This window comes from Mus caroli, chromosome 17 (genome assembly GCF_900094665.2).
Source record: "Mus caroli chromosome 17, CAROLI_EIJ_v1.1, whole genome shotgun sequence".
In the NCBI taxonomy this organism is placed as follows: Eukaryota; Metazoa; Chordata; class Mammalia; order Rodentia; family Muridae; genus Mus; species Mus caroli.
The window spans coordinates 20855390-20876907 of record NC_034586.1 but is presented as its reverse complement, the minus strand read 5'-3'; the positions used below and the strand labels follow the sequence as shown (position 1 = coordinate 20876907).

The window sequence follows — 21518 nt, the reverse complement described above, 5'->3', positions numbered from 1 at the left end:
GCCCCATATGCTTGTTAAACAGTATGTAAAGCTAATGCCTGCACTCAGTCTTACCTCCCAACATTCTAACAACTACTGGGAAATCTATACGCAGGGATGCACACATGTATGCATAGGCCAAATGGTTCCTTCCCACAGGGGCCTGAGAAACCTTTACAGTCACTGAAACGATCAGAGCTTTGGGTCCTCGATTTCAGGTGAACAAGGGCTGTCCAGGTATAAGCTTGTTTGTCAGCCTCTAATTGAGTAATATCAGAGTCTCCCATTAAAAATAACTCTTTCGATCTCCATCTCCTAGCGTTCACTCACCATAGAGACCTTTACCAGTTTAAGTGACGTAAATAAGGTCAGACACACGCATCTCTTAAAGTAGAGACGAGCAGCCTGTCTTTGTTGAACCTGAGGAGCCCACTGCCCCGCCACGGCTCGCCTTCTGCTCTCAGCCTCTGTATCGGTGCTGCTCTCCAGCGCTGGCACTTCCTTCTCCCTGCAGACCACTTGTTATGTATACACACTCTAGCACATATTTGTCACGTGACTATCCAAGTGGTGGCCTAAACCACCTCCCTCCTCAGCTCAGATGTCATGAACATTTACCCTCACTCCCCGTTCTGAGCCCACCTGGCAGGCCCAGTGAGAAGGCCCCAGGAGGAACCAACATTTGACCTGGACTCTGAAAATCTGGTGGAATTTATCATGCCTTGTTGTAGCTGGAAAACCCTTCTAGATATAGCATAGGGCATAAGTAAAGGTTCTGCTGATGACAGTTTGAGTTACACACACATACACACACACACACACAAATACCAACTAGGTGACAGAAGAGTTTGGCTAATTGTGCATCATGCTGGATGCTGTCCTTCACACTGGTAACAGCACCATTATCCCTGGTGTGGCGCTAATGAGAGCCGAGTTTACTTGTGCGCACCCTGGGGAGCCTCGGAATCCCTTGCTTATGCACCAAGCTTCTTATTTTAGCTCCTTGTCACTGATCTGTGAGGAACTGTTTTCTATGGCCACACTGCTCACATCTGAACTTGTCTCATCTGGGAGCTAAACAGGGCTTAGATCTTATGGTATTTGGATGAGAGGCAGAGACTGTTTATCCTATGTCACAGTAGACTGGAACAACCTGCCAGTCACATGATGAGGGTGCTTGGAACTAAGAATACTGGACTGTCCCATAGCATTGTGGGATTTGTGGGCACTGACAACCTGTGGAAAAGGAGACTGAAGAACGGAGGGTCGGCAAAGAGAGAAAGAGCAGCATTTACAGAAACACATACCTTCGGGCTGATCCTTGGCAGCACTCTGCAGGGCAAACTAATGATACTATCTTTCCTACAGACATAGGTGGATCAAGCACTTCCTGCATCTGGAGGTCATATGCAATGGCTTCACATGCCACAGGTACACACCAGATGGGCTAAGAACTGATGGGCTCTTGTCAAAGTTCACTAAGTCACATGGCTCCGGGACCAAACCAAAAGCCCTCACCTAGGGAAATTTACTACCAGGTGAGCAGGGTTGGCACACACAACACAATGAGAAGAAAGGCATCTCAGGGACATGACAAAACCAAGGTGACAAGCCACGCCTGGGGCCTCATACTTACGACTGCATCATAGACACCTCTTCTGTGGAATAACAACTATGAATGCAGGCACAGAGAGGGAGCAGAAAAAAAAGAAAGCATGCATAAATGTGTGGACGAAACAGAAATGCAGAATGTGAAATTAACTTAGAAAATTCAACAGAAAGCACTCAAAAGAGCTTTCAAAACTCTGTTTTCAGGTCACAGGGAAATTAAATCAAAGAACACAAAACGAGAATGAAAAATGGCAGGAAAGTGTCAGTATAGTGGAAGAATTCTATTTTAAAATAAGCAATTAGGGATACCTGCAATGATGGGGAGAAAGGACTCCTAGAACAACACAGAACTACACATGAACACCTCCTCAGCTCTCACAGACATCCTCCCTTTTTAAGTCGCATGGAAGTGTAATATACAATCTGCTCAGACACCAACGTCTGGCGGCGGTCAGATACTGCTGCATATGCTAACTTGGGGAACCGGAACCTACTGTCTTGGATTCGTCTTTATTTAAATCGTGTGAGTCATTATATATGCACGTTTGCAGATCTAAAACTAGAGGCTGACCAGTAAATGGTCACGAGTCGAGGGGCAGCAACCACCTCCACACCATTCTCCACACCAGTTCCTTTAAAGAGACTCGCAGCTCGGGAAGAGCCGAGTGCGGCTTGTACCTTTTGTGACTGCCTAGCTGTCCACACCGTAGTTTCACTGGCTTATCACTGTGTGGAGGGGACTGCATAGGTCTGGGTTTTTACTCTGTCTCCCTGGGGCCAAGCCACAGTTGGAAACATCTGAAGTCCTAGCAATCTCAGCACTCCAGAGGCTGAGGCAGGACTACTGTGAGTTCAAGGCCACCCTAGCTCACATAGATAAAACTTTGTGAGGAAGTGGGGGGGGGGGAGAGGAGAGGAGGTTAGAGACGTGGCTAAGCAGTTCGCAGTATGCACTGCTCTCGCAGAGAATTGCAGTTCAGTTCCCATCACCCAGGGGACTCACCACCGCCTGTACCGCCTCTGGCCTCCAGGGCACCTGCATTCCTCATGTGCACACACTCACATGTAGACACATATACATACAGTTAAGTCATTTTTAACAAGATAGAAAGGTTCATTTCAGACAGTGAGAACAGTGCAGGGTGCATTTTAAAGGCTGTTGTTAACATCGCCACATGAGGAAACCCAGAAGCACCTCGGTAAAGGCTGACAGGATCGGTCCCCTCCCACCAACTTTTCAGGAATGCCAATGCAAGAGAAGTGACATGGATAATATGTACATTTTTTTCAGAATGTACTTCAGTTCAGGGGGTCAAAGCCCAACAGAAGCTTGTAGACCAGTGTGGAGCTCACCAATAGCTTCCGGCCTGGCAGCCTGATGTTGATCCCACAGGCACTAGGTCCTATGTGGTAAAAGTCCCTCAGGTTGTGGGGTGTAGCTCAGTGTGTTTGAGGGCTTGAGTTTGACTCTCAGCACTGAAATAAGGCAGGAAAGAGAAAGCAGCAGCAGCTGTCTCCTGCAGTCACCTCTCAGGTGGCACTAGAGGCCAAACCAAAGACCTAGCAGTTGGTAAAAATGGCCTCGGTCCATGCAATGTGTCAGTTTAGAACCACAGTCCAAAAGGACCTCTGGCTCGTAGAATGTGTGCTAGTGTCTGCTAACCCTTCTCCTTCAAAAACGTATAAAGACGTGCATGGGCCTCGTTTCCATCTAGGTGCAGAAACCTGAGTAGTGACCGCAGCGGCCACACCTGAGCGCCTCTGGGCTAAGACCAGGGAGATTTGAATCATCTGTAATTTTAAATTCCTCAAGAAGAACATAGGGATATTTATTCTAAAAAAAAATCCAGCTAGAATACAAGGAAATGACAAAGGCTTAAAGTTTGTCTTTAGAAGGAAAGCCAAGAGGGAAGGGCCAGTCACACTTCAAGTGTGCTAGAGACACATGAAAGAACCCACCAGGGAGGGGTGAGGACAGAATAGCGCAGGCCCAGGCATTCCCACCTTTTTTGTGAAGTAATAGTGAGGCACTTCCATGCCCAGAAGGCTCTGGTAGGTTGAAGGCCGGGGGAAGCTGTCATGGAGCAGAAAGCCATGTTCTTCAGAAGCAAAGAAGGAGAGAATCAACACGGCTTCCTGGAAGACACAGGGCAGGGCCACTCTGGTTTACACGCAACAACAGAATTTCCCAGTTTTTTCTCAAGTCCTTCTCAGGGTGTACAGTCTGGCAGTGTTTCCTTCATCCCAGGGATTCAGAAACCACTCTGATCTATTTTACCACTCTGGCATTTGATCTTCTTAGGGCACTGACTGATTTTAGATGGTCTCAGGGCAGACTCCCCATGCTGAGGAGAAGGCCTCCATCAGAAAAGTGAGTCAGTCCTTAAACAACAGGGTGAGCTTCCCTGTGGTGACTTACTTGGGAGTTCTGCTGTGCAAACTTCTCTGAGAGGAAGGTAGGTTATAGAGGCACACAGACTGCTGGACTTTTTAGGCACAGCTGACATCTTGTAAAACATAAGCCTAGCAGAGTATCAGAGCCTCAGTCCCTCAGAGTGTACTGCTCCAGAAGCAAGAGCACATCTTCATGGAGGTTGACGCCTACAGGACGGTAGGCAGTAGGGAGGGCGGAGGCAGTGGCGGAGGCCAGGCTGATGAGCAGTGACTGAGGACTAAGGCTGCATCTCAGACCCAACCTCCGCATGTGCTAACACAGTAAGCTCACTCTGTACTGCCTCTCTCTAAAGTGCTCTGCCCACAGAGAAGGAGCAATATGGAACAGTTACGAAAATCTAGGGGTGCCGGGCATGGTGGCGCACGCCTTTAATCCCAGCACTCGGGAGGCAGAGGCAGGTGGATCTCTGAGTTCAAGGTCAGCCTGGTCTACAAAGTGAGTTCCAGGACAGCCAGGGCTATACAGAGAAACCCTGTCTCGAAAAACAAAAAACAAAAAACAAAAACAAAAAAAAATCTAGGGGCTGGTGAGATGGCTCAGTGGGTAAGAGCACTGACTGTTCTTCTGAAGGTCCTGAGTTCAAATCCCAGCAGCCATATGATGGCTCACAACCACCCGCAATGAGATTTGATGCCCTCTTCTGGTGTGTCTGAAGACAGCTACAGTGTACGTATGTATAATATTAAATAAAGAAATCTTTAAAAAAAAAAAGAAAATCTAGAAATCAATATTTGGAGGACAAAAAAAACTGGCTCACGTTAGGACTGCAAGGCACGGGTTTATGGAAATGACCTTGGTGGCACAATGATCTTATTCATGAATGAATTTTCCCAATAACTATCCCATAAGCTATGCCAGGAAGATACTATCTGGCAAATGGTGACCATATATGTCTAAACAGGTAACATAGCAAAGCAGTAGGTACCTTGTGGCATGTGCCCTCCTCTACATGGGGCTGCTTGTCTACAGCCTGTGGCTGGGCTCCAGGGGCCTCCTGCAAGGCCTCGCACACAAAGAGCCTGGGCTCACTCTGATCCCAGAAATGGTTCACCGGCGTGTAACCTGCTAGGCTCTCGTCCATAAAGGAACGTGTCCTGAAACAGAAGGAAAACCCAGCCCCAACTCAGAGAAGAGCACTTCTACCACTGTGGCCACCCATACCCGCTGCTGTCAGTCAATGCCAGCAGGTGACGACACTGTTGGCAAGTGTATGGCCTTCGAAGCCTCTCTGGGCCACTTACTACCACACATTCTATTGGAACACATCCTTGCAGACTTTGAGAAATGGGGAGAAAGGGTTCCTGAAGACTAGCATGGGGGAATCCAAGGAGCTCAATGAACCAGGTGGCAAAGACTGGCGATCTCAACAGGAAATGAGCATGGTGGCACACGCCATTAGTCTCGGCCATCTGGGAGATGAAGGCAGGATAATCACATGCAAAAGGCAGAATCTGAGGAAAGGGAGGTGGTCATGCTACCCTGGCCACCCTGACAGGAGCGCAGCAAACCCAGGGTGTGTGTGATGGTAGTGCTGGGGCTCAGTGGCTCTTGTAACCCGGTTATACAGGACCCACTCCTACAAGAAACACAGATCTCTCACAGATGCCACCAGCAGCAGCACTGGTGGTGTGCCCACAGGCCATGGCCTGCTGAGCTCTCTGCGTAACTGATGTGACACGCACAGAATTTAGGATGTGTCATACCGAGGGCCTATAAGCTGTGCCCTTTGTACTATGAGGAGTCTGGCCAGAGAGCTGGAACAGACAGAGGATGTTGCCTGTTCTTGAAAGAGAAATCATGAAAATCAGGCAGAGTGGAGAATCAGAAGACATTTCATCAGATAAGGAAGGCAGGGGGATGAAGAAAAGGTCAGTCTCAGATTCGTAGCTCCGGACTGGGCTGGGGCTCTGTCAGTCTGAGGGGCACCCACATTCTGAAGCAGGAGACCAGTGGCTCTCTTAGTAGGAAAGAAAAGAAAGAACTGTTGAGGATAAGGCATCAGCAGAGATGAGAGGAAGACCAATCAGATGAAAGGAGGCTCCAAAGAAGGGTGGGCAGGACTCAGGGAGAGACAGGAAGAATTCAGGATATGCTATGCAGGAAGATCTGAACCAGGAAGGAGGGACCTGTCAGAGCTATTGAAGTCCGACTGGGATTGGGCTGTAACTCAGGGCCAGGGCTCTTGCTCAGCACACACCACGCTCTGAGAGGCATCCTCAGCATCAGTCCATCAAACAACACAAACAGCAACAGCAGCATAACAGTACAGAAAAATGAATCAGGAAAGCAGCCCGACACGTGCCCACCCCTCAGCTCCTCATGAGCTCCGAGAGCGCCAAGGCAAGCCTGGGGGCTCCCATGTCATCTGTGTTCTGCACTGACTAAACTGCAGGCACACCTCGCACCTGACCCAAGCCACATAGAATTAAATACAGATGGGAGCCAAGTTCTGTAAGTGTTTCAAGTCCCAAGAACACACTTTCTGTAGCAGAAACTGCATTTACATGTTACATCAACCCCCTCCAATAAAAAGACATTTCTTATTTTCTCCAGAAACACATTCTCTACAAAGGCAAGCGCCTCTTTCCTGTCAGAGTTGCTGGTAGGGCTGAGGCCACTCTGCTCTGAGACATTTCTGGAGATGTTTGGGGAGAGCAGCTCTATACTTCATGAGATTCTACCAAGCCAGTTCCATAGTCTCAACTCTGGAACAGAGAGAGGCCAAGAGCTTAAATCTGCTTCAGCGGCTCACACCTTGGTTTTACCATTTTGTTTTTCTACTTAGTAACTTCTGGGAGACTCTGAAATTCAAAATATAGCTTAGTAAGTTGGACAGTCGGCACGTGCTGTCTTCACCAAAATCCTCCCAACTATAATCTTACTCATTAGTCGGCGGCTCATTAAAGGGCAGAATCTGTATCTGTCCAATCTGTCCAGTCGTGAAGTTGAAGACATTCACTGTGTCCATTTCAACATCATAGATGTAGATTTTGGAATCAGGGCTGTTGTCGACCTAAGAAAGAGAAGACACAATGGCACAGGAGTGGTGGCTGCCTTACAAAGTGTGCCCATGGGACCGACACTGCATGCAGCTGAGCCACCTTGGCTGCCAGTAAATGGCACACCCCCAGAACAATAACTTAATCCTTTACTATTCAAGCCCACTGAAATGGCTTCTTAGTTACTACTTTGGAATTTTAGAAAACTTAGAACAAAGTCTATAAAGTTGTGAGCTGCTCTCAGTTTTGACTGGAGATTTAAAACAAGAAAGGAAAAATAGAGTGTCACTGTGTAGCACTGGATGACTTAGACTTGGCTGGTCTTGACTCACAGAGATCTGCTTGGCCCTGTCTCCTGAGTGCCAGAACTTAAGGCATAGGCTGCCACGCTCAGCCTGGAGGTAAATTAACCAAGGGACTCAAAGGGAATCTGGATTTATGGCAAGAGCATCATTCCTACAACTGGGTACACGTGCAACAAACTTGACAAAGAGAGAGGCCATGATCGCTCCCATTTGGCAGCTGACACAAGTCCTGAGCACAGAGAGCCTGGCTGCTCACAGTCGTGAGCAGTATCTGAGGTGCTGCTTCCATCCTAAATTCACAGAAGCACCGTTCGGGAGCGCAAGCTGTGGGAGTTACTGGGTGAGGGTGGACAGATCAGTGGAGAAAACGTGTCCGCCCAAACCAACTCAGACACATGCTGCAATGGGAGTGAGCCCTGAAACGTGGCATGGGGGAGAGAAGCCAGACTCACAAGGCCACACAGTTCATGACATGTCCAGAACAAGAAAACCCAGAGGCAGTGAGCAGGCTTGAGGGTGACAGGAGCGAAGATTCTTAGAAGCAGCCAGAGCGGCAGCTGTACTATACTGCAAATGTGCCAAGTGCCACTGGGTCCCCCACTTAAAGCGTTGACTTTATGTTACACGGGCTCTTGTCTCAAGTGTTTAGGGACCCTATTTTAAGATAAAGAAATGTCAGCATCCCCAAGGGCACACGGAGCCTGTAACTGCTCTAGTAATGCTGTGTAGAGGAAGAAGGAGGTGGAGACACACTGGCCCAAGTCCCGGGAGGCAGCACAGGCAGTGACAAGGGCCCAGCTGAGGATTCTTTTATGCTATCTCTGAAAACTGCATGGATCTTGTACCTCATCAGAGTGCTTGGTAAGTGGCCATGGAAGTGAAAGAAAACAACTGGATCTTGGGTTCAGGTTCAGCTGCTCTAGGTTGTCTGGGCTCAGCTGCTGCAGAGCTGCCCAGGGGATTCTGTCTGCCCTTACTGACTGACTACTTGATTCTATGTCTATGTATGTCTGTGCAGCACATGTATGTCTGGTGCCCACAGAGGTCAGAAGAGGCCGTCAGATCCCCTGGCGTTTGAGTTAAGGATGATTGTGAACCAGTAGGTGGGTGCTGGAACAGAACCCAGGTCCTCTGCAACAAGTGGTCCTAACCTTTGAGTCATGGCTCCAGCCTCTGCACACAGGGTTTCTATGGGTCATGGATATTCTCTTATCACTGTCCCAGCTTCCCCTGCCCAGGTCTGGAGGACTCTCCACTATGGGTCTCACACTGCCGCCACTTTGTGTCCTTACTTTCTTTTGTATTACTTTATCAACTTCCACTTGTCCTCCCCGTTCCAGCCAAGCTGCCGTTAGGGTCAGGGTCAGTGGGACACCAAAGTACAAGTGACAATGACATTTTTGCTGTTGTCTTAGCATGCCTACTACTCCCTCCTCCCCCTCCCCCCTCCTCCTCCCCCTTCTCCTCTTCCTCCTCTTCCTCCTCCTCCTTTTTTTTTTGTTTTTTGAGACAGGGTTTCTCTGTGTAGCCCTGGCTGTCCTGGAACTCACTCTGTAGACCAGGCTGGCCTCGAACTCAGAAATCCGCCTGCCTCTGCCTCCCAAGTGCTGGGATTAAAGGCATGCGAGTGGTCTTGTCTTGTGATGTTGGCTAGGTGATGAAGAAGACAAGCAAGAAAATGACAAAGAGCTAAAGAAGATACCGCTGATTCCGAGGAAAACCAAGAAGGGCAGGAAATATGGAAAGTGTGTGCAGGTGAGCACATATGAACAGAGAATGGGTCAGGGGTGGTGGTGCACGCCTTTAATCCCAGCACTCAGGAGGCAAGGGCAGGCAGATCTCCAAGTTTGAGGCCGGCCTGGTCTACAGAGTGAGTTCCAGGACAGCCAGGGCTACACAGACAAACCCTGTCTTGAATTAACAACAATCCTCCCTGTCTTCCACCCCCCACCCTCCAAACACACACATAAAAGAACAGACTGTGTGTGTCCCAAGATGGAAGCAGGCAGGAGAGAGCTGATAGAAGGCAGAAACCGAGGAAGGATCTGAAGCAAGGAGGGGCTAGAGAGAAGGCTAGACATAAAGACCTAAAAGACTTAATGAGGAGACAGAATAAACAGCTATGTCTGTCAGGTCCTGCCAGGGCCCAGGCACAGCCCGTATCCTCGGAGGTCCTTCATATGGATCAGAAGGCCGGCAGGGATGTTGGCCTTACCTTGCTGAGGAGGATGCTGATCTTGTTCCCATTTGCATTGCATCTCAGAGAAGTGATGCTCCCCACATCAGGGACCAGCTGGGCCAGGTTCTTGCAGCTGCAGTGCACTTTTGCTTCCCTGTGTGAGGACAGGAGGAGGAAGAATGACATCAGCGCCCTCTTGGCACCTTCCTGCTGGTCACAGACATGAGCTTCTCTGACTGCTGAGACCCTGGCCTTAGAGTGTTCTGTTCAGCTCACCTCTTCTCACCTGTGCACTTAACCCCCTAGTCCAGGGAAAAGGAGGTTCATTTTAGAACCAATAAAAGGTCTCTTGTAAATTACAAAAAAAAAAAAAAAAAGGTGTCATGTGAGATAAGACATTGTTCCAATTTCCTGTCTACTAAATTGCCCCATAACTTAAAAAACGAAACAGCATCTGATACTTGAGTGTGGAAGGAAACTGTACCTTCTGGAAAGATCAAAACTTTTGAAATGAGCTAAATCTGTCCCTGCAACCAGGAAAGTCCCACAGACATCCAGCAAGCAGGGGCTCCCCTCGGTCTCAGAGAATAGCAGAAGTTGTTTGACAGTTCCCTGGGGAAAGAAGAACAAGTTAGCCATGCACGTCTGTGGTGCGGTGCCCCCTTTCTCTCCGGAACAACGTTCACGCAAACAGTAGTGATTGCTGAGGGGTTGGCATGCGTTAGACCAGGGCTGGATCCATAGGGAGACAGGTCTCCCTTCCGCACAGTCTCGGTGCCACAGGCCTCGGGGCAAGGATCAAAGATGCACAGGCCCCTCAGCTAAGAAGTGCTCCGTGGTCACACACAGGATGGTGGACTGCAGCAAGGTAGACAGATGGCGACCTCCGTCCCTGTGAGTTGGTCTGGGTGGGCAATGATATTCCTCATGTGGCCGATGTTAGGTGCATGGCCTTCTGGGTAGTGAGATGGGAGAGTACCTCTGCCAGGATGGTTGTCACATCCTGGACATATGCCACTCGTGGAAGACCATCCACACTTACAACACAGTCATACTTCCTGTATTTTACATCTCAATAAAATGCCTATGGAATTAATGTCTCTTCTAGGGGCAATGCTTAAAAATGAGGTGAACCAGGAAGAAGCCAGCTATCAGAGAGCCCAGAAAAGGAGAGAACACGTACTGAGCAGTTAAATGACTCTGTGTCTGGATCTTTGAGTCTGGTAGTCAGCAGTGAGCGGTGGAGCGTTGTATTGAGGGTGGGCAGATGTCTCCAGGTCAAGTTTACCAATACCTGTTCTGTTTCCACAGTTTCCACTTCTCAGGTACCACACACACTTAGCCGGGACTCAGGATGTGGGAGGACTCTACTTCTCTCTCCCCCTCACTGTCAGAAGCGGCCCTCGAGCCTCTCCCGATTAAACCTCCCAGGCTTTTCCCATCCTCCACCAACTCCCTGACACTCTCACTACACAACCACACAAGTTCTATTCTTTTTATTACATAATACTTTTAGTGATTATTTGGGAATTTCTCATCATGCACCCCGATCACGCTCACTTCCCAGTCTCCCCAGCTCTGCCACCCCCAACCCTTGTGACCTCCTACCATTCCCGGAAAAAAACGAGAAGGGCCAAGCAGTGGGGGTGCACACCTTTAATCCTAGCACTCAGTAGACCGAGGCAGAAGAATGTCTGTGAGTTTGAGGCTAGCCTGATCTACAGATTGAGTTTCAGGACGGTCAGGATACACAGAGAAACCCTTGTCTCAACAAAACAAAACAAAACAAAACAAACAAACAAAAAAAAACAAAACCCAAAAGGGGAGAAAACAAAACCGAGTCCAATTTGTGTTGCCCATACACTGGAGCATGGTCTATCTCCCAGTGGCCAGCCCCTTAAGGAAACTGCGTCCCTCCCCACGTGGACCTGTTAGAAGCTGTCAGTGTGGAGAGCTACACTTCAGCATCTTTAGCACAGTTTCAAGAGTTCTCTTCGATGGCTTTCTGTCTAGGCTGTTACTTTTTTGGGTCGGGGGTTGGGCGTTGTCACAGAAGCCTTCCATATCTCCTTCTCAACTGTTTCCATATCTCCTTCTCAACTGTGAGTCTGCAGGTATCAACACCACTGCAAAAGTAGCTTCTTTGCCCTTCACAGTCAGCGTGAGCACAGATCACGGCCTTTGGCATCAGCACGTGCCACGGACCTCAGATGGTCTACAGTGGCAACACAGACCATGACATTCAACTGTCCTGTGGTGGCAATGTGAGCCACAGATATTAACAGGACCCCAGATATCCACCTGAACCTTGGCTTCACTAGGGTCCAGGGTAGTGGATCAGTGATACCAGTGTGGCCTCCAGGGGAAGGAAGAACCGTAGGGATCTTTCCAGGAGTCCAATGCAGAAAGTGAACCGTTTTTCATCTCAGACATCCTGTCATTGCTCAGAACCAGGGCGACTGTGCAGCTGGGCAGCATGTTCAGGCTAAATCTGCTAAGCTCCAGGCTGTTGCACACCTACCTCCCTGTCCCAGATGTCTGCCATTCTGAGGCTTGCTGGGCTCAACCTTTGTGCTCAGAGCCTGTGGGCAGCACGGCTCCTGCCCCCACTCTCCATCTACCAGCAGGGCAAGCAGCACAAGCTACAGTCACTGTGACCCCATGTTTTGGGGCCGTGGGCCAGCCCTATGCAGTAATGATGTTTCTTAGGGAGCTCCAGGCTGTTGCAAACCACCCGATCCTCAGGGCCTGTAGCTGGGCAGAACTGTGGTGCCCAGATTTCAGGCAATGCTGTTGCTCTGTGCTTTCTATCTTCTAACAGGGCAAGCAGTACAGGAAGCAGCCTTGGCAGCTCCATGCTAGGGGCCGACCAGTGAGCCCAAGGCTGGTCCTCGTCAGTCATGCCCTAATTCTCTGGGGGCTCTAGGCCTTCACACACCTTTCATCTGTGTTTTCAGTTCTGGCATGACCTTTGTGCTTGCAGCCTGCTGGCTGAGACTGGGCAGCGGAGGGTACAGCTTCCCCACTCTTTACCTCTTGTGACTATGTCCCACCATCTTTCTAACTTCGTGAATCCATTTTTTAAAAGCATCTTCCCATAAGACTTGCCTCTTCCCTCGTTAGTGGCTTTGGAGATACTTCAGGCCCTGCAGACTCCTTTCCTGCCACTGTGCCGCCCTTTGAAGCCTCCATGGGTCTCAGACTCCACTAAGCTCCATAGTGGGCACCACCACCAGGTTTGTTTTTCTTGAGAAGCTATATTCTAATGAGAATCAACAGAGCCGCAAGAGGCAAGCCAAAGTCTACCCTACTCCTGCTGACACCAACATCAGCACAACAAGCTCCTGCCTCATTCCATTCTAGCCAGGGCTCTGGCTTCAGCCCTGACCATATACAACACATACTGTAATCCTCCCTAAAGGTAATGGTGCAGAAAATGGAAAGGAAGTATCTGAAGTCACCTCATTGCCGAGCCAGATAATAAGAGCCACACATGTCTGCCTCCTGAGGAGAGAGAAGGGTCCACAAGGACATGCCAGATGTTCGCTGGGAATGTGAGAGAGACCACTAGCATTTCCTCACTGGTCACAACCAGCACACATGATGTCTATGACATTAAAATGGCAGACAAGCTGGTAGTGTGGCTTAGTGTACAGTGTATACATGAGGATTGGGTTGTATCCAAACACTGCACCCAAAACAAAAACCAAAGGAAGGGTTCCGGGGAGGACCCAATTCCACGACAGTTGCTGGTCCTATAGGCAGGCTCCTTAGTTCTGTTTCCAATTCTTTTTTTTTTTTTTTAAGATTTATTTATTTATTATATGTAAGTACACTGTAGCTGTCTTCAGACACTCCAGAAGAGGGAGTCAGATCTCGTTACGGATGGTTGTGAGCCACCATGTGGTTGCTGGGATTAGAACTCTGGACCTTTGGAAGAGCAGTCGGGTGCTCTTACCCACTGAGCCATCTCACCAGCCCCGTTTCCAATTCTTGTATAGCCAAAACCTGCAAGTCCTTTCGCTGCTCTGGTACAGCCTTCCCGTAATCTGTCATGAAGAACAGTCCCCCTCTTGTAGGTTTTGATTTTTCAAAACCTACTTTTTAATAAGGGTTTTTAAATGTTTCAACCTCCCTTTTAGCCTAACGCCTACCAGAGGCAGAGGAAAGGAAAGGTTATTAGGATATGGGGGAAGTGGACCTGCTTAGAAATAGTTCTCTGGAGCAAATCCAATCTGCGTTGTCAGGAAATCAGCAGTTTAGTTTGCATGAATCAACAGCAGCTTGATATAGAAGAAGCCTCGAGGCTCTGCTGTATGTTATTTGGAAGTAGTAGCAGTAGTTGGGGGAGATTTCAATCTCCAATTGTCAGGATACGAGCAGTCCAGTTCAGTAGTCTCAGGATAGCAAACAGGAATCAGCAGTGATGGCACGGCCCAGCAGAAACAGCCAGGCCTCCGCCCAATCGGCACGAGTCAGCAGGAGTGACTAGGATGAGCAGGGGCACCAGGAGAAGTTTTCTGCCTGTGCTGCTCTCAATGAAAAGAAGACTCAAGACTAATGAGGTGTTGCAAAGCTATCTATGCAAGCTCGCAATCACTGACTGGGTTCTATTTATATTCCCTCCAAACATCATGTGTCCTCCCAGGGGTCTTGTGTCAGTAAACCACCACATTGGTCTACTTAGCAAAACTCCATGTGAATCTGTATCAGCCAACATATCTAGAAACATATCTACTTCACTGTGCCAATCAGCTTGAGTCCCCAGAAGCAGCAATAAACCTCCAGACGTTTTTTGGTGCATTTCTTTTTATGAAGTCATGACAAACAATGACCAATATGGAATGGCAAGGTGTACCAATGCCATCCAGCATGGTCCATTGCCTGCTGGGTTATATTTATATTTCTTCTAAACATCGTGTGTCTTTTTATGTGTCTTCTACAGCAAAACATCCTCTTCCCTGTGTGCCCCAACAAAACATCATTTGACATAACTGACTTTCCAAAGAAACCAACCACAAGTTATCACTTCACCCTCTCTCATCTCTACATCCACAGCTGACATCCCATTCAAGACTGCTAAATCCAGAGTGCAAATGTCAGAGAATGAGAGACAGCACAGGCAGGAAAGAGACACTGGCTCTGGATCTAGACATCCTGCCATCTAGCCTCTCTGCTCTCCTGGACCTACAGGCTACAGAAAACCATGGCATGTTATGTTCTAGACTAGCGCCCATTCCTTCTTTTCAGGAGGGTGTAAGGCCATGTACTGCTTCCTCATTAGCTAATGTCCACACACCAGGTTCTTCCCATCCCTCCTCACTTCAGTCTTCACCCTGGCATTGATTACTGTCTGGCACTCACTGCCTGTCACCCAGAAGTAACAGCATCATGCCAGGGCCTGGATGAGCGGCATGTGAGGGACAAGATCACGGATGTGGCAATTCCAGTGAGGCACATGCTGTCCCAAGAAACAACTCAAAGTCCCACATAAAGACCACTGAAGGGAAATAGAGCAGCATGTGAATCTTGGAGAGAAGTGGGGGAGGGAGTCTGGGAGGAGGGGAGGCTGCAGTCTACACGTGATGTATGAGAGAAAAGCCACTCCAGGGCTGGGGAGATGACATAAAGTCAGGCATAATGGCATGTCCCTGAATCCTAGTGATGGTGGGACAGGAGGCTGAGGCAGGCAGATGCTTGGAAGCTTGTGGGTCAGCTAGCCTGGCACATGTGGTGAAGTTCCAGGTCAATGAGAGACCCTGTCTCACATAAAAAGTTGAAGGAGCCAGAAGATGAATACCTGATGTTGTCCTCTGACCCCACATGTACAACGTGAATGTGTGTACACACAGTTCTCCTTTTGTCCCTCCCCACCCCATCTCTCTCTGTCTCTCTGTCTCTGTCTCTCTTTCTCTTACACACACACACACTCGATACATAAAACTATAGACAGACTCTCAATCTTGTCATAAAATGTTGCCTCACATAATTGAGTTGCCTCCCAAAAGATCTCTTTTCCTGAAGCCCTGCATGCAAGGGTCTTTGCAGACATAAGTAAATCAAAGCTTTCTTTACTTTATAGTTCTGGGGCTGCACCTCAGGGCTCTGTCCAATCTAGACACTGCACTAATCCATACTCCCAGCAGTAAGACTTTCAGATGAAATCATTCTGAGTTAGAATGAGTCCTAGAACCACTGACAAGCAATTTTGTCTTCTGTGTTCTGGATGAAACCCAGGTCCCTCTTCATGCTAAGCACACAGCCCACCCCTCAACTATGTACTCTAGTGAAAGTGTGCTAGTTTTTTAAAAGATTTGTGTTATGCATGTATGAATCACATGTCTATCTGCGTACCACATACATGCCCTGGAAGCGAGTAGCTGATCCCCTGGAACTGGAGCTGAGGATGGTTGTGAGCCGCCATGTGGGTGCTAGGAACAAAACCCAGCACTTGTGAGAACAAGAAGAGAAGACAGGAAATGTGATCCGGGAGCTAACATGTGAAGAACACATCCAGGGAAACCTCTGTGAGCCCACGACACCATGGCTGACAGTACCACCAGCTCCTGGAAAAGCTTTCCAAAGCTCTGACCAACCTAGATTCAGGATTTGATTACCAGAACTGTGAGAGAAAACCCCTTCTGTTCCATTATGCCACTGTTTTGTGGAAATGTGCTGCAGCAGCCACAGCAGGTCAGTATCACGTCAGTCCTAGGCTCTAGCTAGGCACAGTCGGTGTGAACAGGGACGATGTCTGACACAGAGGCTGTGCTGAGGCCACACTGTAAGAGGCCAGCACTGAACTGCTGTACGGTGTAGAAGATGCTCCTATCCTGGCTTCATTCGGCTCATCCAGAAATGTCATCCAAGCTGACAGCACGGAGCCTTCCGGTTGTATGGTGAACTGACACGCATTTCCTCCTATCTAACAGTCAAGGTCCAGGGAAACGGACCTTCTCCCTGAAAAAAGGCTCTAACTCAGCCTCCCTCTTTCAGAGGTCACAGCCATAGATGGGTAGGCTACCCCGGAGCCCGTATTTTGCAGTGAGCCGCATTTTCAATGTGGCTGTAACTTTATCATCACACTGTCAACAGTCACTTACCTGCCAGGTCCGGACTTGGAGTCGGTTTGGCTCCACGGTGTAAATGCTTTCCTCATGCATGGCTAGCACTGATGTTTCACACAGGAATGTCCCTGAAATGAAAGATGAGTACTGAAGCTGCAGCAGCGTGGTGGTACCAGTCCTGGATGGAATCCCTAGTCGGCCTGGTCCTTATGGTAACTCCATGAGACCACCTTACCTGAGTCTTGTACCGACTTCCAGGATAAGAAGGAAAAAGCTAGGACAAACACTAAAAATGTAACGTGAAGAAACATGAAAATATAATATAAAAAAAAAAAAAAAGAAGAGAGAGACACGAAGGAACATGTGCTCAGAACACAGGGAACTATGGAGGCTCCAGGGCCCGAGGCCTGCTCTGGGAGATTTAACATGCCCACTCTGCCGATCAGCCTTACTTCTCTTGCCCTGGTTGAAGGGGTTCCCAGGAGCTCAGCATCGAGGACAACATGCCTGATAAGCAGCAGTCACACTGTGAGCAACTCTGGAAGCGTCTGTGCCCCACCAAAGGTGCTGAGGAGCAGTGTCCATCCGTCAGGGAGGCTGACAGCACACACCACACCAGACATCTTAGCACCTGCTGCACTAGTCAGCCTTGAGATAACTGAAGAGTCCCAAAGAGTGCATCCTTGCTCTTTGGGACTCACAGGGACTCACAGGACAGAGGAACAGTGGCGCCCTCTCTGGGCGTGAAGAGATTCTAACCTGCATTCCTTAAGGTGGATCCTGAGGGTTCAAAGATCGCCACCTGCTTTCCATTCCAGACAGCCACAGCATCCTAAATGAACATGGACATCCAAAAGCAGAGGTAAGGAAGAATATGCTACAGACCCCAGGCCCTGCATGTTTCCAAAGCCTGCCTTCTTCCTGCGTCACTGAGGCTTGCCATTGCTGCCAGCCTGATTTCAGGTCACTGAGTCTTCTGTGGATACAGCTTAGACCTAAAATGCTTGTGTGCTTTTAGTATTTCTTTATAAATGTGACACACATGGACACTTAGGATGGTGATCCAGGGTGGTAATGAGAATGGATTAAGCTGCCTCCAAGTCCCCACCAATGCCCCAGAAGGCAGCTCTGCTTACATAGCAGACCCTATCTAACAGCCACAGGCACCCTCGGTAGTCACCTTGGTGGCAAACACTCCACTGATGTGCATGTCGGTGCGCAGGCTGTGTGTGCCCCCCGTGGACAGGAAAGACACGTTGACTAGGCTCGGGGAGATCTGCACGGCAGCTACTTGCTGGTGGAAGTGTGACGACATGGCTTGCTCACTGAGGATGGACACAGACTCGGTGCTGCTCACTGCCAGAAGGTTCTTCCTGGAGCCCCACTTCATGAAGTACCATGTAGGGAGAATCAGATGTATAAACAGAGCAGGAGGGACACAGGCAGCAAGTATATAAATGCCCCGTGAGGGTCCACCGCCACTTCTTGTTATTTAAGAAACAACTTAAAAACTTTCAAAAGGTAAAATATGTACGTTAGTAGAAAAATTTTAAAATACTGATAGATGTGAATTGTGGACTGGCAGGCAGACACCTTTGTGGCTGTTCTATCCAAGGTCTCCTCTAACTCCAGGGCATCTGCTAGAAATCTGTCATTTTGATTATAACAAATTCATATATATTATTCTCTATGAATTTATAGAAAATTTATATCATTAAATTACCCAGCTTTCTTCTTCTGGTGAGAAATGTTAGTTTCCTAGCTTCAAGTCTATCTGACACGTTCAGTTTTCAATGAATAATTAAGAGCCATGTAAAGGATCAGAATGCAGCCAAAGAAGAGGGATCCAGGTGATGCTGGACTCAGCAGGACTCCACAGAGGCTGCTACCAACCTGCTCATTCCCATAAGCATCCTACTGGAATACTGGAAGTTGTGGTGACTTCAGACAGAATGCCAACAAAGTAACAAATTAACAACAAAACGCTCCCAAGAAACGAAGCACATGTATAAAACCTATACACACAGGTTCAGAGCAGCTTCATTCTTACCAACTCCAATCACCAATCAGCCGAGTAACAGAAAAACCCTGCTCTGCCCATACAACAGTATACTCAACCAGAAAGGACACTGATGCAAGCAGCAGGAGGCCAGCAAAGAGGTTACAAAACCTGCGTATTATATGCCTCTATCTATCTATCTATCTATCTATCTATCTATCTATCTATCTATCTATCTACCTACCCTCCCTCCCTTCCTCCCTCCTCCCTCCTTCCCTCCCTCCTCCCTCCATCTAGTTTTTTGAGACAAAGTCTCTCTTCACAGCCCTGGCTGTCTTGGAACTCAGAGATCCACCTGCCTCTGCCTCCTAAGTGCTGGGGTTAAAGGCGTGAGCCACTATACCTAGCTGTGTGCCTCATTTTTTATGAAATGTCCAGAGCAGACAAATCTAGTCACAGTGTGTGTCACTGGCATGGAAGGCAGGAGAGGGAAAGCAGAGGAGGGGGATGGATTTCTTTTCGGGGTAATTAAAGGGTTTTAAAGTTTATTGTAAGGAAAAAAAATTTGTGGTGAAGGCTGGCAAAACTCTGTGAACATACTAAAACTACTGGGTATGTAACTGATATCTTGATAAAGCTGTTTTACATGTATTTATATATGAATACACACACACACACACACACATGTAGAGACAGAGGAATTGGTAAATAGATTGACAGATATTAAAATACATCCACCATCCCTTACCCGCAATACTGAAATTACTGAAATTAGAGGACATTTAAAATTTATTCTTTTCTTTTCCTTTTGAGACAGGGTCTTATCATATAACCCAGGCTGGTCTTTCTTGAACTCAAGAACTTCACGGCTCAGGCTCCTAAGTACTGGCATTATGTATCTGTATAATTTCTTGTTGGTGTCATTTTTCTGATCTACACTGAGTAACGGATAAGACTATGTTCCAAGCTAATAATGTTCTCCGTTTGGTACAGTGGACAGCGTGCGTCAGATGTGATACAGAGCTGTATACAGTACCTTTATCTGTGTGATGTTCCCTTCAAGCTCAGTAGGGGTCTGAAGGGCCCACATGTCCTTGCCCTCCGCCCCACGGCCATTTGGAAAGCTTGGCACTTTTTTCCACATAGCTACTCGTCCTTTATGGGTACCCGCTGCTAGGAGACCTAGAGGGAAAAAAAAGCACGTGTCAGTCGCGTTGAGAATGATTTAAAAGGTGATGGTGAATGCCGTGTTCAGTTTGCAATCTGCCCCACTAGTGCTGGGTGCTCAGTGACGCTCTGGTTCATCTCCTAACTTCCTGTCCATGGAGTCGGCATTTGTATACTTCTACTGTTGCACAAACATGACCCATAGCACCCCAGGAAGGAAAGGCATCAATGTATATAATGCCAGTGTCACTCTTTTCTTTGTTTCGAGACAGGGTCTCTCTGTGTAGCCCTGGCTGTCCTGAAACTCCTTCTGTAGACCAGGCTGGCCTTGAACACAGAGATCTCCCTCCCTCTGCCTAGAAAGCTCAGAGGTGCATACTACCACCACCTGGCATCTTTCTTTTCTCCTTCCTTCTCTCCTTCCTTCCTTCCTTCCTTCCTTCCTTCCTTCCTTTCTTCCTTCCTTCCTTCCTCCCTCCCTCCCTCCCTCCCTCCCTCCCTGCCTTCCTTCCTTCCTTTTAAATAGTATTTTACTTTGTAGCCTTTGCTGTCCTGGAACTTAAAACATAGACCAGGCTGGCCTTGAACTCACAGAGATCCACCTGCCTCTGCCTTCTGTGCACTAGGATTAAAGGTCTGTGCCACAATAACCAGTTTTCATTTTTGAAAAGGTTCTACATTCCTCTATAACTTTTTTTCTTGATATAGTGCTTGAAGTAGTTTCTATTCTTTTCATGTCAGACCAAATATCTTACCTTTGGCTTTACAGAAACACACACAGTTCATACTCTCTCCCTTTTCAAAGCCAAACTTCTCCTGTAGACTCAGTATGTAATTCTCTCCCCGTTCTAAGTCCCAGAACCTGCAATATAAAGAGGGGAAGGGCTGTGAAGGATTATATTAGCATTCTCCTCTGATCTGAGGGCCATACCAAGCCTGAGAAAACACAGAGCCGTGCTCTATAGACTCCTAATACAAAAAGGAACTTGATGCTATACTGTTACTAAAGGATAGTTTACATGGCTTAGGGGAAGAGAACATTGGAGTCCCAGCTACATATGGCAACAATGAGCATTATGCTGAACTGAGTAGCCAAAAAGAAATCAAAATGCCTGAATCTATGCCACTCCTTTTTTTAAAAAAGATTTATTTATTTTATGTATGTGAGTACACTGTAGCTGTACAGATGGTTGTGAGCCTTCATGTGGTTGTTGGGAATTGAATTTTTAGGACCTCTGCTCCGGTTGGCCTCACTCACTCCAGCAAGAGGGCGTCAGATCTCATTACGGGTGGTTGTGAGCCACCATGTGGTTTCTGGGATTTGAACTCGGGACCTCCGGAAGAACAGTCAGTGCTCTTACCAGCTGAGCCATCTCGTCAGCCCTCTATGGCACTCTTAAGAAATCACACAGAACTAGGTTTGGCAGGGTATACCTGTAGTCCTGGTTACTTGAGAGGCAAAGGCGGGAGCACTGCTGGACACCAGCATAAACAGCAGCAACAAGACCTATATCAAAACCAAACTTCTTCCAAATCAGGCCAAGCGATTGAGAGGGCAGTATATATCATGGCCACCCTGCTGAAGGCATAGGGGAGGTGGGAGGGACAGCCAGAGTAGGTGAGGAGTCCTGGGGCCTCCACTGTTGAGTTGCATAGACTTGTCTAATATGAGAATTCATCACTATATGCATATTCTGTGTCAAGATTAAAAGAGTCTGTTCCTGGGGGCTGGTGAGATGGCTCAGTAGGTAAGAGCA

The 21518-nt window shown here is 48.1% G+C and overlaps 1 protein-coding gene across 2 annotated transcripts in view; it reads right to left on the bottom strand.

The window, feature by feature from the left end:
* Ift140 (intraflagellar transport 140) overlaps positions 1-21518 on the bottom strand; it is an 86026-nt gene that overhangs the window by 46582 nt on the left and 17926 nt on the right. For both annotated transcript variants that reach the window (XM_021186052.1, XM_029471007.1), the window contains exons 8-17: positions 20517-20623; positions 19631-19776; positions 17776-17979; positions 17355-17427; positions 16632-16723; positions 10013-10140; positions 9565-9682; positions 6928-7058; positions 4971-5139; positions 3595-3726 (exon numbers count right to left, since the gene is read on the bottom strand). In XM_021186052.1, coding sequence (XP_021041711.1) covers positions 3595-3726; positions 4971-5139; positions 6928-7058; positions 9565-9682; positions 10013-10140; positions 16632-16723; positions 17355-17427; positions 17776-17979; positions 19631-19776; positions 20517-20623 — 1300 coding nt within the window. The remainder of the gene's footprint in view (positions 1-3594; positions 3727-4970; positions 5140-6927; positions 7059-9564; positions 9683-10012; positions 10141-16631; positions 16724-17354; positions 17428-17775; positions 17980-19630; positions 19777-20516; positions 20624-21518) is intronic.